The sequence below is a fragment of the Rhinoderma darwinii genome, chromosome 1, assembly GCF_050947455.1.
Source record: "Rhinoderma darwinii isolate aRhiDar2 chromosome 1, aRhiDar2.hap1, whole genome shotgun sequence".
Lineage (NCBI taxonomy): Eukaryota > Metazoa > Chordata > Amphibia > Anura > Rhinodermatidae > Rhinoderma > Rhinoderma darwinii.
In genome coordinates this window covers 590,413,917-590,438,746 of record NC_134687.1, presented here as the reverse complement: position 1 = coordinate 590,438,746, position 24,830 = coordinate 590,413,917, and the positions used below count along the sequence as shown (strand labels likewise).

General features: G+C 41.0%; 1 protein-coding gene across 1 annotated transcript in view; it reads right to left on the bottom strand.

Moving 5' to 3' along the window:
* Positions 1 to 8,139: 8,139 nt before the first annotated feature.
* LOC142662002 (uncharacterized) overlaps positions 8,140 to 24,830 on the bottom strand; it is a 65,230-nt gene continuing 48,539 nt past the window's right edge. Inside the window, exons 4-7 of the mRNA XM_075839805.1 lie at positions 23,475 to 23,737; positions 16,312 to 21,653; positions 11,120 to 11,273; positions 8,140 to 8,720 (exon numbers count right to left, since the gene is read on the bottom strand). Coding sequence (XP_075695920.1) covers positions 8,592 to 8,720; positions 11,120 to 11,273; positions 16,312 to 21,653; positions 23,475 to 23,737 — 5,888 coding nt within the window. The 3' untranslated portion in view covers positions 8,140 to 8,591. The remainder of the gene's footprint in view (positions 8,721 to 11,119; positions 11,274 to 16,311; positions 21,654 to 23,474; positions 23,738 to 24,830) is intronic.

Below are 24,830 nucleotides of genomic sequence, written 5' to 3'. Positions count from 1 at the left end.
TGTTATTTGCTGCTTGGGCACATGGCAGGGCTCAAAAGGGAAAGATGAGGGGGATAAGCTGTGCGGAGTGCATCAGGGTAAATTAAAAATCAAGGGATGTATGGTAAATTTTAAAACAATCTTTCATACAGAGCCCTGGTTTTTCGGGACACGTGTCGCATTGGTATGTTGTGTCCTTCCTTATCCCCCTCTTATAGCACACTTTGCACCTCTTTTGACTTTTTCCCTTCTTGCCAGTTTGGGGAACTTCTCCTGGAAAGTGTTGCCCTGGTACGATGCGTGTGGCCTCGCTTCCAGAAGTACTGGGTGCCCCTCCTTCCTGGTCGCCAAAAATTAGGTTCTTTATAACCACCTCTTGAAATTCCAGGAAAGTTCCCCTCTGGCCTGCACATCGACGTAGCACGTACGCATTGTACAATGCCATCTGTATGATGTGCACGGCCAGCTTCTTATACCACACCCTCGATTTCCGCGTAGCGCTGTAGGGCTTCAGGACTTGATCTGACAAGTCCACCCCTCCCATGTACCTATTGTAGTCCAGGATGCAATCTGGTTTGGGGGTCTCTGTACTGGTACCTCGTACAGGTACATGGGTACTGGTGTGGCCGTGTATTGTTGTCAATACAAGGACATCTCTCTTGTCCTTGTACTTGACACACAATATGTTGCTACTAGAATGTGCCCTGCTCTCACCCCTTCTGAGTGTTTGCCCAAGCAGTGTTTTAGGGAGGCCTCTAAGATTTTTTCTAGCAGTGCCGCATGCCGCAGTCCTTCTGGAAGCGAGGCACTTGAAGAGCGGGACGCTGGTATAAAAATTATCCAGGTAGAGGTGGTAACCCTGGTCCAGCAGTGGGTGCACCAAATCCCACACAATTTTTGCGTTAATTCCCAGTAAGGGGGGGCATTCTGGGGGCTGAATACTGCTGTCCTTCCCTTCATATATCCTGAATTTATATGTATACCCTGATGCACTCTCGCACAGCTTATACAACTTCACGCCATACCTTGCCCTCTTACTTGGCAGGTACTGGCGGAATTGAAGCCTCCCTTTAAAATGTACCAGGGACTCATCAATGGAAATACACTTCTCGGGGGTGTATGCTTGGGCAAACCGGGCACTGAAATGGTCTAATAGGGGTCTCAGTTTATATAAACGGTCAAAACTGGGGTCATCTCGGGGTGGGCACTGCTCATTATCGGCATAATGTAGGAAGCGAAGTATTGCCTCATAACGCATCCTGGACATGGCCATACGGTACATCGGGGTGTGGTATAGGATGTCCGTGCTCCAGTAGGTCCTAATGGATGGCTTTTTTAGAAGCCCCATGTTCAAGAGCAGTCCCCAGAACTTGCCCAACTCTGCTGCGTCTACAGGAGTCCACCTCTGGGATTGGGCATAAAATGAGTTGGGGTTCTTGGTGATATACTGTTGGGCATATAAATTAGTCTGGGTGACCATTAGCTCTATAAAGTTATCAGTGAAGAAGAACTTGAAAAAGTCCATCTCACTGAACCCTGCCGTGTTAAATTTGATGCCTGGGCTGCCCGTGTACTCAGGGATTTGGGGTTCATAATGGTCTGGTGTGGGCGTCCAAATGGGGTCACTTCGCTCAGGGGTATCACTTGTTGTGGGGTCACTTCTCTCAGGGATTTCTACTATGGTGGTGGTCCTGGGGCGTCTCCTAGGGGGTCCCTCCTCTTCATCGCTGGATGAGGAGGTAGACAAATAAAATAGTGTATCGCCATCCGACGAGTCTGTGTCGGAGGCCAGAAATGCATACGCCTCTTCAGCAGTAAATGTCCGTTGGGACATGCTTGTTGTGCTAAGACAAAATTTATATACTGCAAAAAAATAAATCCCTAACTGGGAGCAATAGGATAGCACAACTAGCACAAATGTGTGTTTTGTTTTTAGAGAGCAAGTGGACTTCCCTGACACTAAAGCTAACTAGGGCGAGGGTTCCTAACACTAAACCTAACTAAATTTTATGTGGACTTCCCTGACGCTAAACCTAACTACGGCGACGATTCCCTGACACTAAACCTATCTAGATTATTTCAAGCTTCCCTGACACTAAACCTAACTACGGTGACGGGTGCCTGACACTAAACCTATCTAATTATTCCGAGCTTCCCTGACGCTAAACCTAACTACGGTGATGGATCCCTAACGCTAAGCCTATCTACGGTGACCGATTCCTGACGCTAAATTCCCTGACACTATACCTAACTACGCTTTTTGACGGTTCCCTGACACTAACTAACCCTAATACTAAACTAACCAGTTAAATTTTCAAAATTGGCTAAACTAACTATTTTTTTTTGTTTCTTTTTTTTCTTTTTATATTTTTTTTTTTGTTTTATGTTTTATATAGAAAAAAATGAAAAAAAAATCCCCAGGGACCAAGAAATGTGGTCCTGAAGACTGAAAAGTGGTCAGTGATAGGAGATCACTGACCAAAAAACGTGGGTAGAACTCAAAGAGGAAGGGAACAGGAGTGGGTAGTGGATGGGGTGGTGGGAAGCAAAAAAAACGTTGTTTTAGAAACTTTTTTTCACTTTTTTTCACTTCTTTTCTCTCTGACTCTCTGCTCACAACCGATCTCAACGCCTCGCTAACTCCAACAGGGCGTTCAGGGCGGTTGCAGCAGGATGTGAGGTCAGAGAGAGGAAGTGACGAGAATGATCGCTGCTATTGGCTAGTTACTCACTGACTAGCCAATAGCGGCGATCGGCGAGGCGGGACCATAGTAAATGGTCCCGGCCCATTATGCTGTGATAGCCTGCTGTCAGAAACAGCAGCTATCACAGCTCATGAACGCGCCGAGCGCGCGCACCGCTGTGCTCAATGAGACCGATCGCTGATATTGGCTAGTTACTCACTGACTAGCCAATAGCGGCGATCGGCGAGGCGGGACCATAGTAAATGGTCCCGGCACATTATGCTGTGATAGCATGCTGTCAGAAACAGCAGCTTTCACAGCTCAGGAACGCCGGGCTCGAGCACTGCTGTGCTGAATGAGACCGATCGCTGCTATTGGCTAGTTACTCACTGACTAGCCAATAGCGGCGATCGGCGAGGCGGGACCATAGTAAATGGTCCCGTCCCATTATGCCGTGATAGCCTGCTGTCAGAAACAGCAGCTATCACAGCGCATGAACGCGCCGGGCGCGCGCACCGCTGTTCTAACTGCAAGACGTACTATTACGGCATGGAGCGCGAACGATAGAGCTGCCATGACGTAATAGTACGTCAAGGAGCGGGAAGGGGTTAAAATGAATAAAAAACATTACCTTATTGTATGGATCGAGACGAGTATGGGAATTAGTATTTATTTTCATTAATTTACTGTATTAAAAAAATTTAGTTTTTTGTATTTTGTCGTGTTGCAGTATGATTTTTCTTTCCTTTTTTATTGTCTACTTTATTTTTTTTTCTAACTTCTTTTGTCGCAGGGAACTTTAAATATGTTATTTAATGAAAAAACAAACCAAATATAATGTACTGTCATATGTCCACAGTATGTGATGATACATTACTGCTTGTGCAACTAAAATGCACATGCATCTGATGGAAGCCTATAATGACCTAAATGTTTTAAAGATTTTTTTTTCTTCTGTGTTAGTAATTTGTTTCAATAAAGTTGGTGCCTGTTATATAAAAAAAAAAATATACAATATTGATGGGATACTGTAGCATATATTATCTATTAGGGCATGCCTTGGGGAGCACATGAAAAATTGGTATTGTTGAACAATCGACTGTCAGAAAATCTGTTTGGTTTCTAGTTAAAACTCCCAAACTCACCCCCTATTCCACCAACCTCATGAGTTTTCTCACTAGCCTCCTATATATTTTAGTGTCATTCAAAATACTCAAAGTTTGTTTAGCATATAAATAACCTCCCCTTTTTTTAGCCATTGTAATAACCAAATTTCAGTTTAAAAAAAAAATTATAATACATTGGAATACCCATACATTCTAATGCATTACTGACTGTGCATGTTTAAATGCCTGCCTCAGATATGCCCTAAAGGAATTATTTTAGGACACCCCTGGGGGCATTTGCCAGGCCAAGGGCTGTCCCTTTAAACTGTCCGCCCTCGCGAATGCTAACAATCAGGGGAAGCTCTTTTGGGATGCCGCAATCGCTACTGATCACGCTATCACATGCAGTGGCGGATTAAGTAAACCATGGGCCCTGGGCTGTTCCACAAGCTTGGGCCCCCTTCTCCACCACCGCCCTGCCACGTCATGTCTATATTAAACACCACCTTTCTGTGTGAGCATTGACAAATGAGTGCTACGATTCCCCTTGTCAAAGGGCTGTGTCCCTACACACTGACAGTCTCCAACCATTGCTGACTGTATCACACTGTGTAGGGACACATCCTCCTGACAAGGGGAATGGTAACACGCATTTGTCTATTAGTCCTGGGTACACAAAGATATGTAGAATACAAGGATTTCCTATAACAGACATGTCAGGAGAGGTGACAGATCTATAAATGCAATGACTCACAGGAGATGTCTTCACTGATGGGTCGTTCTCTTTTCTTCTCCATCTGACACAGACCGTTATGGCGACTTCTCCTGATGACTGCAGAGTTTCATGATGAGAAATCTTTTCCCCTTGATTCTGTAGCCATTTTCAGCATCTATAGCAACATAAAAATTCAGACATAAACACCATAAATTGTCTTATACCCCAGACCCCTAAGCAAATTAAGACCCCAGGTCCATACATTAACTCAAACCAATAAATTCAGTCCCCAAGAGGTAACTAAACTTTTAAAAAACATTTGGCGTGTCATAGTGAGAGTGATATGTCAGAAGTTTTGATTGATGGGGGTCCCAGCATTGAGACCACCACCGATCACTAAAACAAAGCAGCAGGAGTGCTCGGGTGAGCGCGGTTCCACTTAATTTCTGACTGTCTTTTCTCGGCGCGGTGTACGGACTCATAGACTTTCTGTTGTGCCCATACACCGCATGCTCGGCTATCACAGGAAAGACGATCAGAAACAAAGTGGCTCCTCACTCACCTGAGCGCTTCTGCCACTTTGTTTCAGCGATTGGTGGGGTCTCAGTGCCTGGACCCCCACCGATTAGAACATTTGACATGTCACTATGACATGTAATTTTTTTTAAAAAGTTTCGTTAGTTACCCTTTAAGCAGTCAGACACCCCTCCCCAGTGCATCTGACTGACTGCTGAGTGCCCTATGGGAGGGTCTAAGTGTCTGACACTTAGGGCAGATTTACACGAGCGTGTGCGTTTTGCGCACGCAAAAAATGCGGCGTTTTGCGCGCGCAAAAGGCACTTAACAGCTCCGTGTGTCATCACCATATGATGCGCGGCTGCGTGCCTTTCGCGCAGCCGCCATCATTATGACACTCTGTACGTTTGTAGCACCTGGTGCTTTTCTGTTTGCAATCATAGTTATACTGCTGTTGAGCAAATCACGCACGTCCCACGGAGGTGCCTCCGTATGGCATGCGTGATTTTCACGCACCCATTGACTTCAATGGGTGCGTGATGCGCAAAAAACACAGAAATATAGGACATGTCGCCAGTTTTACGCAGCGGACTCACGCTGCGCAAAAATCACTGACAGTCTGCACTGCCCCATATACTTGCATAGGTTCGTGCGACGCACGTGAAAAGCACGCGCGTTGCACGGACGTATTACACGTTCGTGTAAATCTGCCCTTATGGCTCTTGGGGGGGGGAGGAGTTATTCCCCTATAGAACCCTGAACAGTCAATCAAACGCTCTGCCCCCCCCCCCTGCAGTATAATAACTACTGAGGGCTCCATGGGGGAGATTATACTGCAGGGGGGGGGGGGGGGGGGGGGTTCTGAGCATCTGACTGACTGCAGGCGGCTCTATGGGTGGGAAATTATTTTGCACACAAAAAATGTGAGATTAAACACCCTATACACGATTCACACTAACACCACACACTATATATTCAAACCACACACACTACACGCACACACTATATATTCAAACCACACACACTATATAGACTTACATTATAGACACTATAAACACAGCACACTATATACACAGCACACACTATATACACAGCACACACTATATAGACTTACATTATGACACACACACACAAACACACACTACATAGACTTACATTATAGACACTATATACACAGCACACACTATATAGACTTACATTAACTAACACACACACACACACACACACACACACACACACACACACACACACACACACACACTTACCAGTCTCTTCCTCTGCGGTGCTGGTCTCTGGCAGCCTCCAGGACCTTAATCATGTGACTGTGACGTCACCACAGGTCCTTCACCCTCTAGTTTCAGTTTTGCCGTTATCAGGCAGCTGCTGGAGGTTTAGACAGGAGGGACAGTGCACAGCAGCACAGAGGAGCAGACTGTCAGGGAGACTCCAGCACCTGCCCATCACAATCTCTGACAGTCTGCTCTCTACAGCTGATGTGCTGTGCCCCTGTTCCCTGGCCGCAAATGACTCCCCCTGCACATTCCCCCCTCCTCTTCATCAGCACGTGGGACCAATGATCACTAGAATGCGGCCGGCAGCAGCAGCCCTGGAGAGTTTTGTTTCACTTGTGTGCGGTGCGGTGCGGTGTGGGAAGCTATGGGCCCCCTGCAAGCCTTGGGCCCCGGGCGACCGCCCGAAACGCCCATATGGGGATCCGCCACTGATCACATGGATTAAACAACCGGGAAGCCAATCTCTGCTGTTGCCACTCCCCTGCGAGTGATTCCATGGGCACAACCATTGTGCCCCCCACAGTGCCCAAAATGTATGGTGCTAAGTGCTATGTGATTTTTTTTAAGTTTAGTGTAATGAGCAGTTTGTCATGCTATGGTTAAGAACCAGTGAGGTCTAATAAGCGGAGCATTTTCTCTGCTGTTTTTAGAACAATGGATGTTGTGATGCTGAGTTTTTAATTGGTATACTGGAAAAACGTTAAGTTTTATACTGGAAGAGTCATGTTTTCCTGGTGGACTCTGATTCATTGAACAGTGAAATTGTATGATCTGTGCACTCTAAAGAAGCACATGAACCTGGCTTAAACCGCTGGTTAACACGGGTGAGCTGATTCTATGGATAGGTCATAAATGTAATTTCCTAAAATCCCCCTTTAACATTTCCATAATTTGATCATCAACCACAAATACCCCACACCAGCTATTACTAAAGTTACTATGTGGTTGGCATTACTTGATAAATACTTTGTTGATGCCACCCCCAATGATGTACTATCATACAGTATACAAATAACCATACTATACAGAGCCTGATTATAAATGCCTCACAGTAAGGGGCCAAAATAATAGTCCCATACATTGGCTAAATAACCCTTCCATTCAGTTGTCTAAAAACAAAGTTATACAGCACTGCACCCACCATACCCTACAAATATAATAGTGCCTAAGTAGCAGTGCCGCCATATAGTGCTCAAATAATACCCCCATACAGTGACAGCCCATACATAAAGCGATCTACAGTGCTCTACAATGTCTAAACAATACTGCTATACAATAAATATTAGGATTCATAGGGGACGCAATCCATGTGTGCCAGACTATCTGTGGAGCCCCCATCAGCACACCCCTAAGGCCGGTATAGTCATTTTTATATAACTAGCACTATTCTATCAACAATACAATTAGGCTCTAAATATTTGACTACTTTGTGGCCGGCACTATTATATCTGCATTACTATGACTATGGCCCAATTGCATAGACTTTACCTCTTAGCTAGCCATGATATGTGGTTACTACTATAACGTTGACCCTATTAGACTAGATCCTGCTGGCTATCCTACTCAGATCAAAAGAGGTTTGGCCAGGATGGATTTTTCTTTAGGCTGACATTCCATTGCGATGAGCGGCGCCGAAGGTGTTTGACAGCCTCCCCCCCATACCCACTCTCTAGTAATATAATTGCTGATTATAGGAGGAGGGGGTCGGGAAGGTTAAACCAGCAGAAAATCTACTTCTCCAGAGGGAGATTACCACGCAGCAGACACATAGAACTGGACATATGAAATTAAATATAATTAGACAAAAGACGGTTTTATACATTTATTTTGTTAATAAGAGTTGAATTAATCATTAAGCATTACAAAAATTCTCCTTTAATAAAGAATCCCGTTTTTTTTTCCCTATTCAATTGAGATATTAAAGGTATGGTCTCATCAAGACATAATCAATCATCTAATATCATCTAGAATACTATTCAATTACATTTCGTGAGCTGCCGATAAGTGCCCTGCAATACTTCCATTTCACCAGAGTCATAGCTAGACTATCCTTCACGAAGGGCAAATATTCAATTCTGCCCTAGACCTGGCAATGTGGTTTGTCTCTGGCACCCATCACCTTCCTATCTATGACAATGGTTTCACTACAGCAGTAAAACATGTAAACCATTTAAGAAAATCATCATCATCATCATTATCATCATCATCATCATCATCATTATTATCATCATTATCATCATCAATCATTATTAAGTTATTAACCTCATCCTGTTGTGATTACTAATAATTCAGATTTCAATCACTCTATTGAATTGCTTCTCTCTTGTGTTTGTTCAGTAACCTTGTATCTCGTGGCCATGTCTATCCAATTTTGTCTTTGGAGATTTCTCTTTAACTGCGGCAAATATTGATCTAGGTTCTTCTGCATCTGTAAAACACAGAGAAAGGATTTTATAGTGGATACCAGCAAAAGCAAATCCCTGCTGTCTCACAGTACTTTTAGACCACTCTCTCTCTCTTGTACAACATTTGTATCTACATATAGAGAAATGGTGGTCACCCAGTCAGGAAGACAAGTGGTTGCTAGGCAACATGAAATAAAAAACCTGCAGAATACATTTAGAGGGCACTTCCTATTACATGAATTCCGTAAGGGTCTACAATACTTCTTATAATATACAATTACTGCAGTGGAGTTGTGCTTTTATAATCTTGTATAAACAAAACTACTATTAGATTTAGCAGCAACCAAAATATTCACACAAACAAAATAACTTAACTCCATGTGTAAGTTCTGTGTCCCAAGTGAATTAAGATAGTAAATAAAGGTCGATATTTATAAATATTCTTATCGCCAGGGCTTAATGAGGATATTAAGTTGTGCGTGAACCAGGGTAAAATCATGGTTGCAGCAAAAAAAAGTTAATGACCACCTTGTGACACAAAAAGTCTGTGTAAGAAATGTAGCGATATTTACTTGAGACTCTTTTGTTCAACTTCTTTCTGTCTGCAGCCCTCACTTGGGAGAACTCATTGCATATAGATGTCTAAATTTCCTACTAAAGTCCATAATAGCTGTACAAATCTGTATATACTAAACTCCATCTAGTAGTGGCACCAGGCAGCCAGAATTTTTGACTTACTGTAGCAGTAATCTGACGCAGACGCCGTTAACTGCTGGTTTGGTTTTTATAGAAAATATTCTTTAACCCCTTAATGACCAGGCCATTTTGCACGTTAATGACCAAGGATTATTTTTTGTTTTTTCACGGTCGCATTCCAAGTCTCGTAACTTTTTTTTTATTCCGTCGACATAGCCGTATAAGGGCTTGTTTTTTGCGGAACGAGTTGTATTCTTAACTTTATTTTAGGAGAGAATTGAAAATAAGCAGCTATTCCAGCATTGATTTTCACGTTATAAATTTACGCCGTTTACTATGCAGCGTAAATAACATATTCACTTTATTCTATGGGTCGGCACGATTACGGGGATACCAAATATGTAAAGGTTTTACATGTTTTCCTATGTTTACACAATAAAAAGTCTTTTAGAAAAAAATTACTTGTTTTTGCATCGCCGCATTCCAAGAGACGTAATTTTTTTATTTTTCCGTCGATGTGGCCGTATGTGGGCTTGATGTGTAGTTTTCATTAGTACTATTTTGGAGTACATAGGACTTATAGATTAATTTTTATTTCATTTTTTATGGGGGGAATGGGAGAAAAGAGAGAATTTTGCCGTTGTTTTTGGACGCTGTTCATCCGGCGGTTTAATTAATGTGTTCATTTTATTGTTCAAGTTGTTACGATCGCGGGGATACCATATATGTGCATGTGTTATTTGTTTTGACACTTTTACTAAATAAAACCACTTTTTGGGCAAAAAATTAGTTTTATTTGATTTTCACTGTAATTTTTTTTTTCTCACAAACTTTATTTAACTGATTTACATTTTTTTTTTAGTCCCACTGATCGCATATATAATGCTTTGGTATACTTAGTATACCAAAGCATTATTGCCTGTCAGTGTAAAACTGACAGGCAATCTGTTAGGTCATGCCTCCGACATGACCTAACAGGCATTTGCTGAAGGCAGACCTGGGGGTCTTTGTTAGGCCCCCGGCTGCCATGGAAACCCGACGGCGACCCGCGATTTCTTTGTGGGGGCGCCGATGGGGTGACAGAGGGAGCCATTTAATGGGTTAAACTGCCGGAATCGGAGCGCGCTTCGATTCCGGCAGTTGCAGCAGGAGCCAGGCTGTGTATAACAGCCGTGCTGCTGTCGCTGATCGTGTGGGTACACTCTCAGTACCCGCGCCATCACAGGACAGATATATCCGTCCTCCTGCGCGAACTAGCAGCTGCAGATGACGGATATATCCGTCCTTCGGCGTTAAGAGGTTAATATACATTTCATTAAAAATAAATTGAATAACAAATGGTTAATCTGAAAACCTTAAGGTGTCTTTTGATTTATTATTTCATCCCTCCCACACTATGGTTGCAGACAATGGGCTTTTTCTTTAGGATTCAGGGTGAACACTAAGGAGAATATTATGTTCCCTAAATTAAACACATCCATCAAGACCAACCTCTACCCCCCACATTAGGGCTACGTAGCGTAATTACTCTTAGCCCTCACTGATTCTACAACACTACTCTCCTAAGAAAAAAAATATCTTAAAATCATGGATCTGTCTTTATGGAAGGGACACTGGGAGCCCGCTCCTCTTGGCGGACAACGGCGGTGGTGTAGCTGGCATCTATTGCAAGTTCACCATTGTTTTAAACTATAGACGTACACTATAAATATAAGCTGTCCATTACCTCTGATTGTACTGCCGACTGAATACCATCACTGTTTATCTTTCCTCCTATTGCTTGCGATATGGAATTATATAATCCTCTCTTTCCTTGATTCTCTTCATGGTACACCGAACTAGGAGCCATGAGCTTCCATAGGAACTCCCCTGATTGGGGGCTGAAAGACAATGAGAAAGAGGTTATTGACAAGTTATTGAATGGCAGCCATTCCCCAAGTCATCTTCATCTAAATATAGTCAGTTGTTTCTTAGTTTTATAAGTTGATGCAAAAGCTGAATGACTAGAATGGCTCCACTACAACTCCCAAACACGGTATTCTCCACTTACCAACAGTCCCATATCACTGTATAACTAGGCAGGGGGCCCTAGGGATACTGGATGACAACCCAGAAAAATCAGCCATATTGCTGAAAAATGGCAAGAAAAATTATTTAGCACAAAACACAACGCAAATACAGGACTTAACTCCTTCCCGCTTTGGCCACTTTTGACCTTCCTGACAGAGCCTCATTTTTCAAATCTGAGATGTTTCAATTTATGTGGTAATAACTTCGGAATGCATTCACCTATCCAAGCGATTCTGAGATCGTTTTCTCGTGAAACATTGGACTTTATGTTACTGGCAAAATTTGCTCGATACATTCAGTATTTAATTGTGAAAAACACCAAAATGTAGCGAAAAATTGCAAAAATTAGCATTTTTCTAAATTTAAATGTATCTGCTTGTAAGACAAACAGTTATACCACACAAAATAGTAGCTAATTAACATCCCCCATATGTTTACTTTAGATTGGCATAATTTTTTGAACATTCTTTTATTTTTCTAGGATGTTACAAGGCTTAGAACTTTAGCAGCACTTTCTCCCATTTTCAATAAGATTTCAAAAGGCTATTTTTTTACAGGGGCCAGTTCAGTTAGGAAGTGGGTTTGAGGGCCTTATATATTAGAAACCCCCAATAAGTCAGCCCATTTTAAAAACTTCACTCCTCAAAGTATTCAAAACAGCACATAGAAAGTTTCTTAACCCTTTATACGTTTCACAGGAATTAAAGGAAAGTAGAGGTGAAAATTACAAATTTTTTTTTTTTTTACAGAAATTCATTTTTAATCAATTTTTTTTGTAACACAGAAGGTTTTACCAGAGAAACGCACCTGAATATTTATTGCCCAGATTCTGCAGGTTTTAGAAATATCCCACATGTGGTCCTAGTGTGGTAATGGACTGAAGCACCGGCCTCAGAAGCAAAGGAGCACCTAGAGGATTTTGGGCCTCCATTTTATTAGAAAATATTTTAGGAAACTAGACCCCTTGAGGAAATTATCTAGGGGTATAGTGAGCATTTTTACCCCACAGGTTTTTTTGAGAAATTATTGGAAGTAGGCCGTGAATATGAAAATCTACATTCTTTCAAAGAAAATGTAGGTTTAGCTAATTTTTTCTCATTTCCACAAGAACTAAAGGAGAAAAAGCACCACAACATTTGTAAATCTATTTCTACCAAGTAAAACAATACCCCACATGTGGTAATAAACGGCTGTTTGGACAAACGGCAGAGCTTAGAAGGGAAAGAGCACCATCATAAGAGAAGAAGCGCCTTTTGGCTTTTGGAGCACAGATTTTGTGCTGGAATGATTTCTTGGCACCATGTCACATTTGCAAAGCCCGTAAGGTACCGGTATAGTGAAAACTCCCCAAAAGTGACTCCATTCACTAAACAACACCCCTTGAAGAATTCATCTAGGGGTGTAGTGAGCATTTTGACACCACTGATGTTTCATAGATTTTATTAGAATTGGGCAGTGAAAAGAAAACGTAGTTTTAGCTCAAAAGTTTTCATTTTGTCAACAAATAAAGGAAAAAAAGAACCACAATGTTTGTAAAGCAATTTCTCCCGAGTACGGCAATACCCCATATGTGGTCATAAACCGCTGTTTGGGCACACAGTAGGGTTCAGAAGGGAAGGAGAACAGATTTTGCTGGATTGGTTTCTTGTCGCTATGTCGCATTTGCAAAGCCCCTGCGGGACCAAAACAGTAGAAACCCCCCAGAAGTGACCCCATTTTGGAAACTACACCCCTCCAGGTATTCATCTAGGAGTGTAGTGAGCATGTTAACCGTGCAGGTGTTTTGCAGAAATTAGTGTGCACTCGATGTTGCAGAGTGAAAATGGGATTTTTTTTTACCATAGATATGCCAATATGTGGTGCTCAGCTTGTGTCACCATAACAAAACAGCTCTCTAATTATTATGCTGTGTTTCCCGGTTTTAGAATCACCCTACTTTGCGCCCTAATCTTTTGCCTGGACATTTGACAGGGCTTAGGAGTGAAAGAGTACCATGTAAAATTGAGGCCTAATTTGGTGATTTACAAAGTATTGGTTCACAATTGCAGGGCTCTGATGTGAAATAATAAAAGAAACCCCTGAGAAGTGAACCCATTTTGGAAACTACACCCCTCAAGGCATTTATTAAGGGGTGAAGTGAGCATTTTCACCCCACAGGGGGTGATTGTGCTGCAGATGGTGCAAAGTAACATTTTCAATTTTTCCCTAGATATGCCATTTCAGTGGCAAATATGTTGTGCCCAGCTTGTGCCACTTTAGACATACACCCCAAAACTTGTTAAAAGGGTTCTCCCGGGTATGGCGATGTCATATATGTGGAAGTCAACTGCTGTTTGGGCACACTGTAGGGCTCAGAAGAGAGGGAGCGCCATTTAGCTTTTGGAGCGTGGATTTTGCTCGGTAGTAGTTTTGTTTGAGTATTACTGGTATTTCAGTTTATTATGTGGGGTTACATGTAAGCTGGGCAGACTACATCAGGGGAATAGTCAGGTGGTATAATAATGAGGTAAACAATAACATAATCCATAAATATTTGTTACGCTGTGAAGCAATCCTTTATGCACAGGCCAGTATCACATTGATAAATGTCCTTTCTTATCCCCTTTTGGTCCACACTCCGCACCTTTGCAGTTTGGGGAATATTGCTAGGAAGTGTTGTCCTGGTATAATACGGACACCCTCGTTTGGGCCCTCCCCTTCCTGGTTCCCTAATTTTAGGGCCCTGATAAATCGCCACTTGAAACAGAAGAAATGTTCCCCTCTGGCGTGCACAACCGCATATTTTTCTTTCCTGACTTATTCAAGCCTTAACTTATTTTATTTTTTCATAGACGTAGTGATATGAGGGCTGTTTTTTTTTTTCAGGACGAGCTGTAATTATTATTGGTACCATTTTGGGGTACATGCGACTTTTTGATCACTTTTTATCCTTTTTTTTAGGAGACAAGGTGATCAAAAAACAACAATTCTGGCATAGTTTTTTTTAGTTTTCTTTATATAGCGTTCACCATGCGTTATAAATTACATGTTAACTTTATTCTGTCCGATTCCGGCGATACCTAATTTATAGCACTTTTTTATGTTTTACAACTTTTTGCACAATAAAATAAATTTTGTAAAAACAATGTATTTTTTCTGTCGCCATGTTGTAAGAGCTATAACTTTTTAATTATTTTGTCGATGGAGCTGTATGAGGGCTTGTTTTTTGCGAGACGAGCTATAGGTTTTATAGGTACCATTTTTGGATACATGCGATTTTTGATCACTTTTTACTTCAATTATTTGGAAGACAGTGTGACCAAAAAAACAGCAATTCTGGCAGTATTTTTTTATTTTTTATTTTTACGCCATTCACTGCGCAGGACAAATAACATAATATTTTTATAGTTCAGGTTGTTATGGAAGCAGTGATTCAAAATATGTATGGTTTTATTTATTTATTTTTAATAATAAATGGCTTGATAAGGGAAAAAGGGCGATTGTGTGTTATTTCATTACTTGAAACTTTTATTTTATTTTTTACAACTTTTATTTTTAGTTTTTTTAAACTTTTTTTTACACTTTTCTTTAGTCCCACTAGGGGACTTGAAGGTCCAACTATTTGATTGATGTTTTAATACAATGCATAACCTCTGATTAGGCCTCCGTTAAGGGCCTAATCGGCTTCTGTAATGACAGACAGGAGGCCATTGTAAGGCCTCCTGTTGCCATAGTAGCAGTCGGCAGCCTTGCAATCGCATGGCCGGGCTGCTGATTAGCTACAATCCCCTAAGATGCATTTAAGGGGTAAATGGCAGGGATCTGAGCCAGCCACACTCCTGCCGTTACAGCAGGGTGTCCACTGTAACATACAGCGGGCACCCACTGCTGATGACGCCGGCAGAGCCGGCGCTATCTTTCTGATGGCACCAAAAGCCTTTTAGCGGGGCATAGGAGGCTTCCGTTGCTGGCAGACCGGGATGCCAATATTAGGCCTCCGGTTGCCATTGCAGCCACCGGAAACCCAGCGATCACGTTGCTGGGGTGCCGGTGGCTAAAAACTCCTCACATGCTGCGATCTCTATTGAACGCAGCATCTGAGGGGTTAATTGGCCGGATCGGAGGCTAGCTCCTGTCCTGGCCATTACATCAGGGTGCCAGCTGTAACATACAACTGGCACCCGGCGGTGATAGTGCGGGCTCAGCTCCTGAGCCCGCACTATCACCGTGACTTAATAGTACTGCGCTTTGCAGGAAGCACTGCCCGACAGCGCCATATATATACGTCGGATGTCGGGAAGACGTTAAAAGAGTATTCACAGCTTACAATATTTACGCCATATACATGTGATATGCCATCAATATATGATAGAGGCGTGTCCCGTCACTGACACCCATTCTGAAGGTCGGTGAGGGCCTCAAAGTCCGTGACTATGCCCTAATTGTTTAAATTGGGAATACCACTTTAAAGATTATAAAATAAGGCTGTAGTACATTTTGGAGTCAATCTTTTCCTTTCAAGTCCAAAGTTTTAATTCTGCTAACTTTAATTGCCAAGGTTGCAAAATATTGTGAGAATTACTATGTTACATTACAGTCATACAATGACAGTTGTCAGATGTCTAACTAGGGGAGTGTAATTCCAAGGGCAACCAGCAGAAATATGAATGTAGCTTTGGATGTGACTGGAGAATAAGACCTTATCTTACTCAGGATCAATACACTGTAAGGAAAAAATATTTTCAAATTTACTCAGCATGAAATGTAGATTCAATCTGTAAAATGTTAATAGTCAGATTACACTTTAATATAATACATTTATGAATTGGAGACACAAGTCTGGGAGAAAAACAGAGAAAAATACTTTACCTTTCCTTGACTTGAAGTTCTATAAATTCAGTTGATGGGTCTTTCCCTGGGTATGAATCTGTGGATACATCCTTATCATCAGTTCGATATAAGATCCATCTAATACCTCGGCCTTCTATCAGGTCACTTTTGGTGAGAATGTTGAGCTCCAATTCTATGTTATCGTAGCTGCCTTCCAGCAATCCCTTCATATATAGAGAAATTTCCTCTTGGCTTGGCTCCTCAGGGGAGGTCTTTTCTAGATCTTCTTGGTTCCTTTTATGAGCCACATTATGGCTTATGTGAAAATACATCTTTGGTGTCTTATGAAGCCAGACTGTTGCAGTCTCCATTAACTTCTTAGTAGGTGTTTTGATATAGTTAACTTCCCATATTTTTCTCAGGAAAAGTAGAAAGTTGTTCATCAACTGCTTGGCAAGTTGTACAGATATGTGGTTGGTTATTAAGCTATGTATCTCAGTCGTGACTTTTAGCACGTCTGGGAACCTGCTACGTCTATCCTGCTTGTATTCAGTAGTATCAAGACTAGTAACCTGTGGAACTATGACCTCATCCATCAATGAATTTACAGGGATATTTCCTAAAATGTCTCCTATTTCTTCACTATGCTTTTCAATGCAATCTTTAAGTTGGGCATCGGTTTCCATGTCCTCGGTTACCATTAGTTTGGCTACGTTGCCTGCAACATCTTTCAGTTTTTGTAAGTACATTTGATAAATCTCATGTTCACCAAATATGTCTGTGAAATCCAAATTGGCCAAATTTACTAGTTTCTCTATTAGACGTTTCTTAATGGAATCCTTAATCTTAGAATTCTCAGGATTTTCAGCTTTTAAAGTTGATTCCGGGACAGAATTTATCACAATTATTTTTAGAATAAATGCCTTGAGTGTCTCATTGGTCTCCAAGTGTTTGGTAGTTATATTAAAAAATATATCTTCCAAGAGTTGGTTCATTGTTTTCCCTGTAAAAAGATTTGATTCATATTTCAAGGCGTTGGAAATTCCGTGCTTGTTGAGTTCAGTTCCAGTAAGTCTAGCACTCTGGAATATGAGGTTCTTTGAGGCTGCATTGGACGCCAACCCTTGGATTGATGTAATTACAGAGTTTGTGGTAGCAGAAGAGGTTTCTGTTTCTTCATTGTTAATTGAAATATTTGAAGTTATTAAGTCCTTTGCTGCAGAAAGACAGTTCTCTATAATGTCCTTAACAATTTCTGCAACGTCTTCTGCCACTTTAGCTACCTTCATCAAACAACTGACCCCGGCTGTCACGAGTGATATTCCAATACTCAAGGCCTTAGAAACTGCCCATTCTGCCCAATCAAAACTCCCTTTGACCATTCCTTCTATTCCTTCTGTCATGTCACTTATACCTTCTCCTATAAGACCCAGTCCAATTTGACTTGCCGTTCCCAAAGATAAAACACATGTCAAAATACCAGCAAACAGCTGCAAAGCACCCAGCAGGAAACAAATTAAGGCATCAATGCAAAATTTTGGCTTTTCTTCCACTTCAAACACGAATGACATCCCATACTCATAGAAAATAGACATCTCATCTGTCTCTACTTTTCCACTGTTTGTAGGCTCGGTTAGTGAGAAGATGCTGGATTCCTTGGTTATTGCATCTTTATTTTTAGACTGTAAATCATGTAGTTTCTCAAGTGACTTCTCAATGTAGTTCTTCCATGAGTTAAGTAAATTCATTCGTGTATTTATTTGTATAATAAAATTTGTCTCCGGGTTGTGAGGCTCAAATTTTGTCTTTTGAGTGAACTTTCCAAAAACATTGGTGTTGCTAGTTTCCGAGACATAAATTTCCATAGCCTTCTTTGCTTCAGTCAGTAAATCAATTGCCTTTTTTTTATAATCCTTTTCTTCCAAATTGATAATGATGAATGCTTGATTGTAGAGAGAAATGGCTTTGTACACAGAATCAACCTGTTCTACTTCTCTCCAAAATTTTAAAGCTCCAAAGTCACGTTTTTTGTCATTAATATGCAAGTATGTGCGGTCCATGGCTACTTTAATGAAGTCATAGAAATTTTCCGTTTTTAAAAGTGATAGGTGCGCCTTTCTCTCTGCCAGAACTTGCACAAGATTTGTTTTTAGTGCTTCCACGTCTTTCTGGTTATTGATATCATCATCATGCATCGTGAGCCATAGGGCCCATGTCTCTTTTAGGGCATTAAGGCCTGGCAGGTAGTCTAACATTTTACAGTTTTCAAATATTTTTACCAATTTACATGTATCTTGAATGTTCTGGAAAGCCTCTCTTTCATCCTCCGTGTACATTGAATGGAACTCCTCTAAGTATTTACAGAAGATACTGAAAAGTTCCTGACGGATGTCAACTTCTACGAGCTCTTCCTTTTCCATGCCTTCAATTTGTTTCCTTTCATAGAATGCTCTTATTCTCCTCATTTCTTCCATTGATTGTCCATGGTATGCGGGAGCTAAGTCTTGTTGATTTAATATCATCTGCACCATACCAGGATTCCCTTTCCGAGACGTGCGCCCAAATATTTGTTTTTCAACTCTTCTATTAGTTGGAAAATGAGCAAGAATCACGCTCAGTCCTCCGCTTTGGTTCACTTCTTTCGTAACCTTAAAATCTGTCCCTCTGCCCCCTAGGTTGGTGGCCAAAATTACGTCACCTGGTTCAAAGATTTCCATTTCTATGTTGTGTTTATCACTTCTGGTGTACAAAGTAATTTTGCCAGGGTTTGACACTGTCTTTAGTTCCAACAACTTGTGCTGAAGCTCATCTGCAGTTTTTACATCCTCACAAACAACTAGAGCTGATTGCCCACCAGTCCAAATTGTTGGACCTATTCTTTCCTTTACATACCTGCATATTTCTTTGAGCCAAGACTCCCGACCTCCTTTCACTTGGATAACAGGTAGCTCCAGTTTTTTAGTGAAACGATGAGTGGGCATAAGGTAACTGGATGTTTTGTAGTGTTTCTTCAAAAAGTTGAAGTCAATCTCTTCCCCTAGCGTTCCTGATACTCCATATATTCCAGAACCACAAATATATTTTTGAAAGAAATGAAAATTGGACATGAAGTTGGTCACACTAGATAATGGAGATAAGGCTAATTGGTGTTTTAGCTCCAGGAACTGCTGAAGGCCATCACCCCAGCGTTTGTTTTTCTCTAACACACCAGTGGATTTAAAGTCGATTGGAATTATACAGTGGTGTTCAGGTGAACTTATATTGTCTCTGCTATCAATTGTGTATTGTCTGCTTTTTTTCATCACTATAGCCCGTAGAGCATTCTCTACAAAGACAGGGAGTCGATTCTTGATGTAAACCATCAAATGTTTTGGCAATAGAATGACATTCTCATCTCTTTTTTCTGTCATGGTAATGGGGTTGTAGGTATCAGAATATCTTACTATGGAAGATATTTCTTCCACCGATACGTCTATAAGCTCTTTTTCAGCCATAAGCAAACAAGCCTTTCCCTGTTCCATAAGGAGGAGACTGATGGAAGTTTCAGCTTCACAACTTTCCCCAATGAAAGAAGCTTTCCCATCTTTGAGTACATAAAACTTAAATTGTATTATATTTTTCATTATTTTTCCAAAGACTGTCAGCAATACTTTTTGTTCTTGTGGCCCGAATTTACTTAACAGCTTTTCCAACTGAGTATTTTCTAGATTGTTAGGATTCAGTTCAGAAGATGAACAATCTTTGACTTCCCGTAGATCTTTGTCGCTGATCAGACCCAGCTGCAAGGCGCATGTAAGAACATGTATGGCATTAAAGTGCGCTGATGTATTTTGCCCAAATAATGCATCTGTTGTTAGTTTGTGAAAGTACTGTATTCCAGTGGCCCAAACTATGTCACCTGTTTTTGCCTCTTCAATTCTCTGGCACGTGCAAACTCTTGCCCAGATTGCAGTCAGTAGCTGGTCTAAGTGTCTCATACCAATGGTTTCATGAGACAGAAAAGTTATTTGTGCTCCACTGTCTAAAGTCATATAATCCACTTCATCTACAACAGCGATGTCAAACTTACGTTGACCTCTAGTTGTTTTCTTTTCAAATTCTTGTCTTAAGATGTCTGCAGCAAAGTTCTCCACCGTTCCATATACAATCGATGCAGTGTACGCACTAGTTATTGCCTTATCTCTATCTCGTGAATCCATTTCATCCAAATGTGGTGGAGGGATGACACTGGACGTCACATCAAACTTTACATACAATTTACTCCATTCTTCTTGGTCACGCCGAGCCAAAATTGGGTTGCTGGTAACTATGTCTACTGTTTTTCCTCTCAGTGATTGTATTAGCGCAAACACTGCCACAATACATGATTTTCCTTCACCAGTGGCAATTTCCAATAGACACCCTTTACTGTCAGGGGTATCTAATAGCAGCAAAGTCAAGATAGAGGCAAACTGAGTAGCTCTAGGAAAATACCCACTTGCTTTCTTTGTTGGGTCTACAGAAGGGACACATGTAGTGTCCTCTACCGCTACAGCTAATATTATCAATATTTTTATCATCTTTTCCACATTAGGTTTTGTCACGTCAAATTCCTTGATCAGTTCTATTACTTCTTTTTTCATTTCCGCATCTAGATCTTTTAACTCATGTTTAGGAAGCTCCATCATAAGTTTCTCCAAAACCTCCTCAAGAAAATCAAGAATATTTTCTGAATGCCCAAGTTCTCTCATTTCCTTCATGATTGCCTTCACGTCTTTGTCTTTTTCATCCTGAATTGTATCGTTCAAATACAGGAAAGGGTCATTTTGCTCCAGAGCGGTGATTGTTGATTTGATATCTATCTGGTAAGTTTGAATTTGTTGTAGCATTTTCTCGACTACAGTCAGAGAGGTTCCATTTCTGGAGACGGTAAGATAAAATCTTAGAACCTCATCTGGGTTCCATATCTTATTGTTTAAGATCAGTGCTATATTTTCCTTACAGGCATCTGTAAAATTTTTAATGATGTTCAATAAAATGTCCCCCACTGCAGTCTTACTGTCTTTGTAAAGCTTGTTAGCAACACAAATGAGAAAAAATGTCTTTGCCCCTATAAAGTCAGAGAACAGCTCCTTATCTGCTGGGGAATCACTCATGGTGACATCTGCAATAGCTTTCAGAATATGAAAGTTTTCTGTTAATGAGAGTCTCTCAAAACCAAAAATCTCATCTAAATTTTCAAAGGCCTTGATGGGTAAGTTCTGTTTATTTGCGTAGTCAGATGCCAGTTTATACCGGGAAACAATCAGTCTCTCCATTAAACTTCTGGACTGCATTTCTTCATTCTCTTCTATGTTATAATCTCTCAAGAGTTTTAGGAAATTTTCCTTTACCTCTGTAGCCTGTGAAACACAATAAAGTAGTCAGAGTATTGATCTGTACAACCTTTTATAAGAGTGTTACAGTATAAAGTTTGTAAGAGATGAAAAAAAATATTTGTAAAATTACCTTCTAACAATATAATCTCCTAAAATCATATGTGTTTAGAGAACACATATGATGCAATAAGAATTAGTGATATACCTGCTATAGAAAGGCAGTACCATGACTATGGACAAGACTCCTATTTAACATTTCTGGGCAGTACCCCTTGAAGAAGCATGTGAGTTATTCAGAGCTGCTCCTAGCCTGGTTGAGTCTTGCCAGTATAGCATTGTATGTTTCATTTGTGTGGTGCTGGGCAGTAAACTTTCACCCTTGGGGGCACTTTCTTTAATACAATTTTGGTTTACAGTATGTTCACATGTTAAATTTTTGTTACGTTTTCGCTGCATTTAAGGGAGCATTAAAGTATTTTCTCCAATGTTCTATTTCTTGCATATTGGAGGACATGTGGTAAGATGGTGACTGGGGGGAGAGGGGTTAATAAGGGGAAGACATTTTTCCCCACTGAACACTTTCTCATATTAAAGATCCAAAGAATATTGCATTTAGATATAGAGGAAAGGTGTATGCTTTTCTATTATAGGTTTTCTAAGAATTGGATTTAGAATTTGGGACAAGTCGGGTGAGTACTCAACTATTATATCTCACAGATTAGAACTGCTGCTCTGACTGAGCAGCTAAGAAGAGTTAAAGGCTATGTCCACCTTCACAACCAATCTTTTGTAACAGACACCAAACAATTCCTGGCTTGATTCTATTCATAATTCCTTCCATCTGTCCCCTACTATTTGCTTACCAAATGTATATTAGTAATAATTAGGGGACTGATGGAAAACAATATGAATCCAGGGTCAGACTACACAGAATTGTTTGTTGTCTGTTGTCATGTAGACAAATAGGTTTGAATAGGAGCTGGATACCCTTGCTGCTAATCCCTCACAATGTGAATACACAAATACTTTGTAATTATTCTTATTTGAGGGAAGTGGCATACTCCTTCTCCTCCAGCAGCCTGTAGTACCCACCCCTGCAGGCTCTCTGTGAATGGCCACAATATCCTCAGTCACAAAAAAACCATCTAGTGTAAAACTGCAGATAGTAGACAGCACCTTTTCAATCCTATAGGGAAGGGGAAACCACCAAGTGTTGTATTTCCTTGTAGTTCCTTGTGAAATGAATGGACCAAGTGATTTCTATGGATGTTAAAAGTAACTGGAAACAAAGTGCACCCTGGCAAGGGTCTTGCTAAATGCTGAGGTGAAAAATAAAACTGCCCCTCCCTTCATTGGGGTAGGGCAAGTGCAAAGGTGGACTGTATATCTGCATAGTTGCTACCCCCTACTGGGGTGTCATCCATAGAGTCAAGGGCATACACGTGGCTGCTATGTGGCTCCTAGAGATAGTGTGCTCAGCCCTAGTTGGCTGCATACTTTATTTTAATGTTTGGTGAAAACCTATCTAGAAATCTCCTTTCCACAGGGTCTACAATGTTAGAAAACATGGGTGGGGAACGAACCTGAGGATCGTGTAAACAAGATTGGGGGCATATCATCACATCTAATGTGGTTAGGTGTGTGGTAATATCAACTTGTACCAGATAGGAGCCTTATTTAAATCTTTGCTATGGGGACTACAACCCTTTATTTACACCCCTGGCCTAATAGATGGTACACCTCTTCTTACTGGATTTAGAAGAAGGGCATTGTACCAAGGTGATTTTCATGACTTTACCTCAATCTGCTTTTATTTGACAGTATATGAAAAAATTAGATTGTTACCTCATTCATCTGAACCCCGAGTGCATAGTCTTCCGCTTCTTGGTGCTGGATGTAAAATTGTTCTTGAGCTTGAATTGCTTTGTTTTTCCTCATTTGCTGCTTCTCAAAAGATTGTTCAAGATTTTCTTCAAGAGCTTTATTCTCCTTCTCAATCTGCTCCTGAATCTGTCTCTCCCTCGCCATTTGTACTTCTTTCCTTCTTCTCTCCTCTTCTTCCTGCCTTCTTCTCTCCTCCATTTGAAGTCTGTCTGCTGCTTGTTTACCTTTAATCACACAACACTCTACATGATCAGAAGGACCATGATGGGATTTGTGGAGAACACTGCAAATATTCACCTTTCACATTCATGTTGCCGTCTTCACCCCTATTAGTGGTGGCTAGAAATTCATTATTACTAAGAACAAGGATAAAATGTAGAGAATGCAATAAGCTATAACTTGCTAAATAAATTTTTGGGATTCTTCAAATTCATAATGACCATGATGAAGTGTGATAGAAAGATAGATAGATATGAGATACATAGCTTATAGATAGATAGATAGATAGATAGATAGATAGATAGATAGATAGATAGATAGATAGGTAGGTAGATAGGTAGATAGATAGATAGATAGATAGATAGATAGATAGATAGATAGATAGATAGATAGATAGATAGATAGATAGATAGATAGAAGTTAAGCATTCTCCAACAATGGTAGTGTCAGTTGCTGCTGCATTCTCACTGCACGATGGGCAGCGTGTCGGGCTTTCTAAAGCATTGGCGACGATGGAACGCCATTGTTCTTCTTTGCTTGTGCTGCACAGCTCAGGCCGCATGATAGGAATATGGAGCAGCATGTGATGTCATTCCTCCTGGAATTTAAAGGGTCCCTAGTTTTGCAGTGTTTAGCTATCATCCCTGATGGCGAGTTCCCTGGTGTTTGTTTCTATTGTTTCCTGTGATTTTCCTGTGTTTTACCCGGCTTTTGTTTTGACCGCTTGATCTGACTTATCCGTGTACCAATCTCTGGCCTTGCCTCCTAAATCTGATTACTGGACCTGATGTTGCCTACCTGTTACCGACCTGGATCTGTTTAAATACGAAATGGTTCACACCCGCCATCTGCAGCCAAACCATCTGTTGGGCAATATCCCGGGGACCGCAACTTGAGAATTTAACAGACAAAGTCCAAACCTCCTTGCGGGGGGTAAGGGTGAAGAATGGGCTATTCCTTAGACTCTGCAACAGATGTAAGCCTTCACAAAAACTCATTAACACTTCCAGCCATTCATTGTTCCAAACTTTTTCTGCGCTGTGCACAACTCCTTCTCCAACAAGTCTGCATGGTACCACTAAAGTCTGTCCCAAAAAA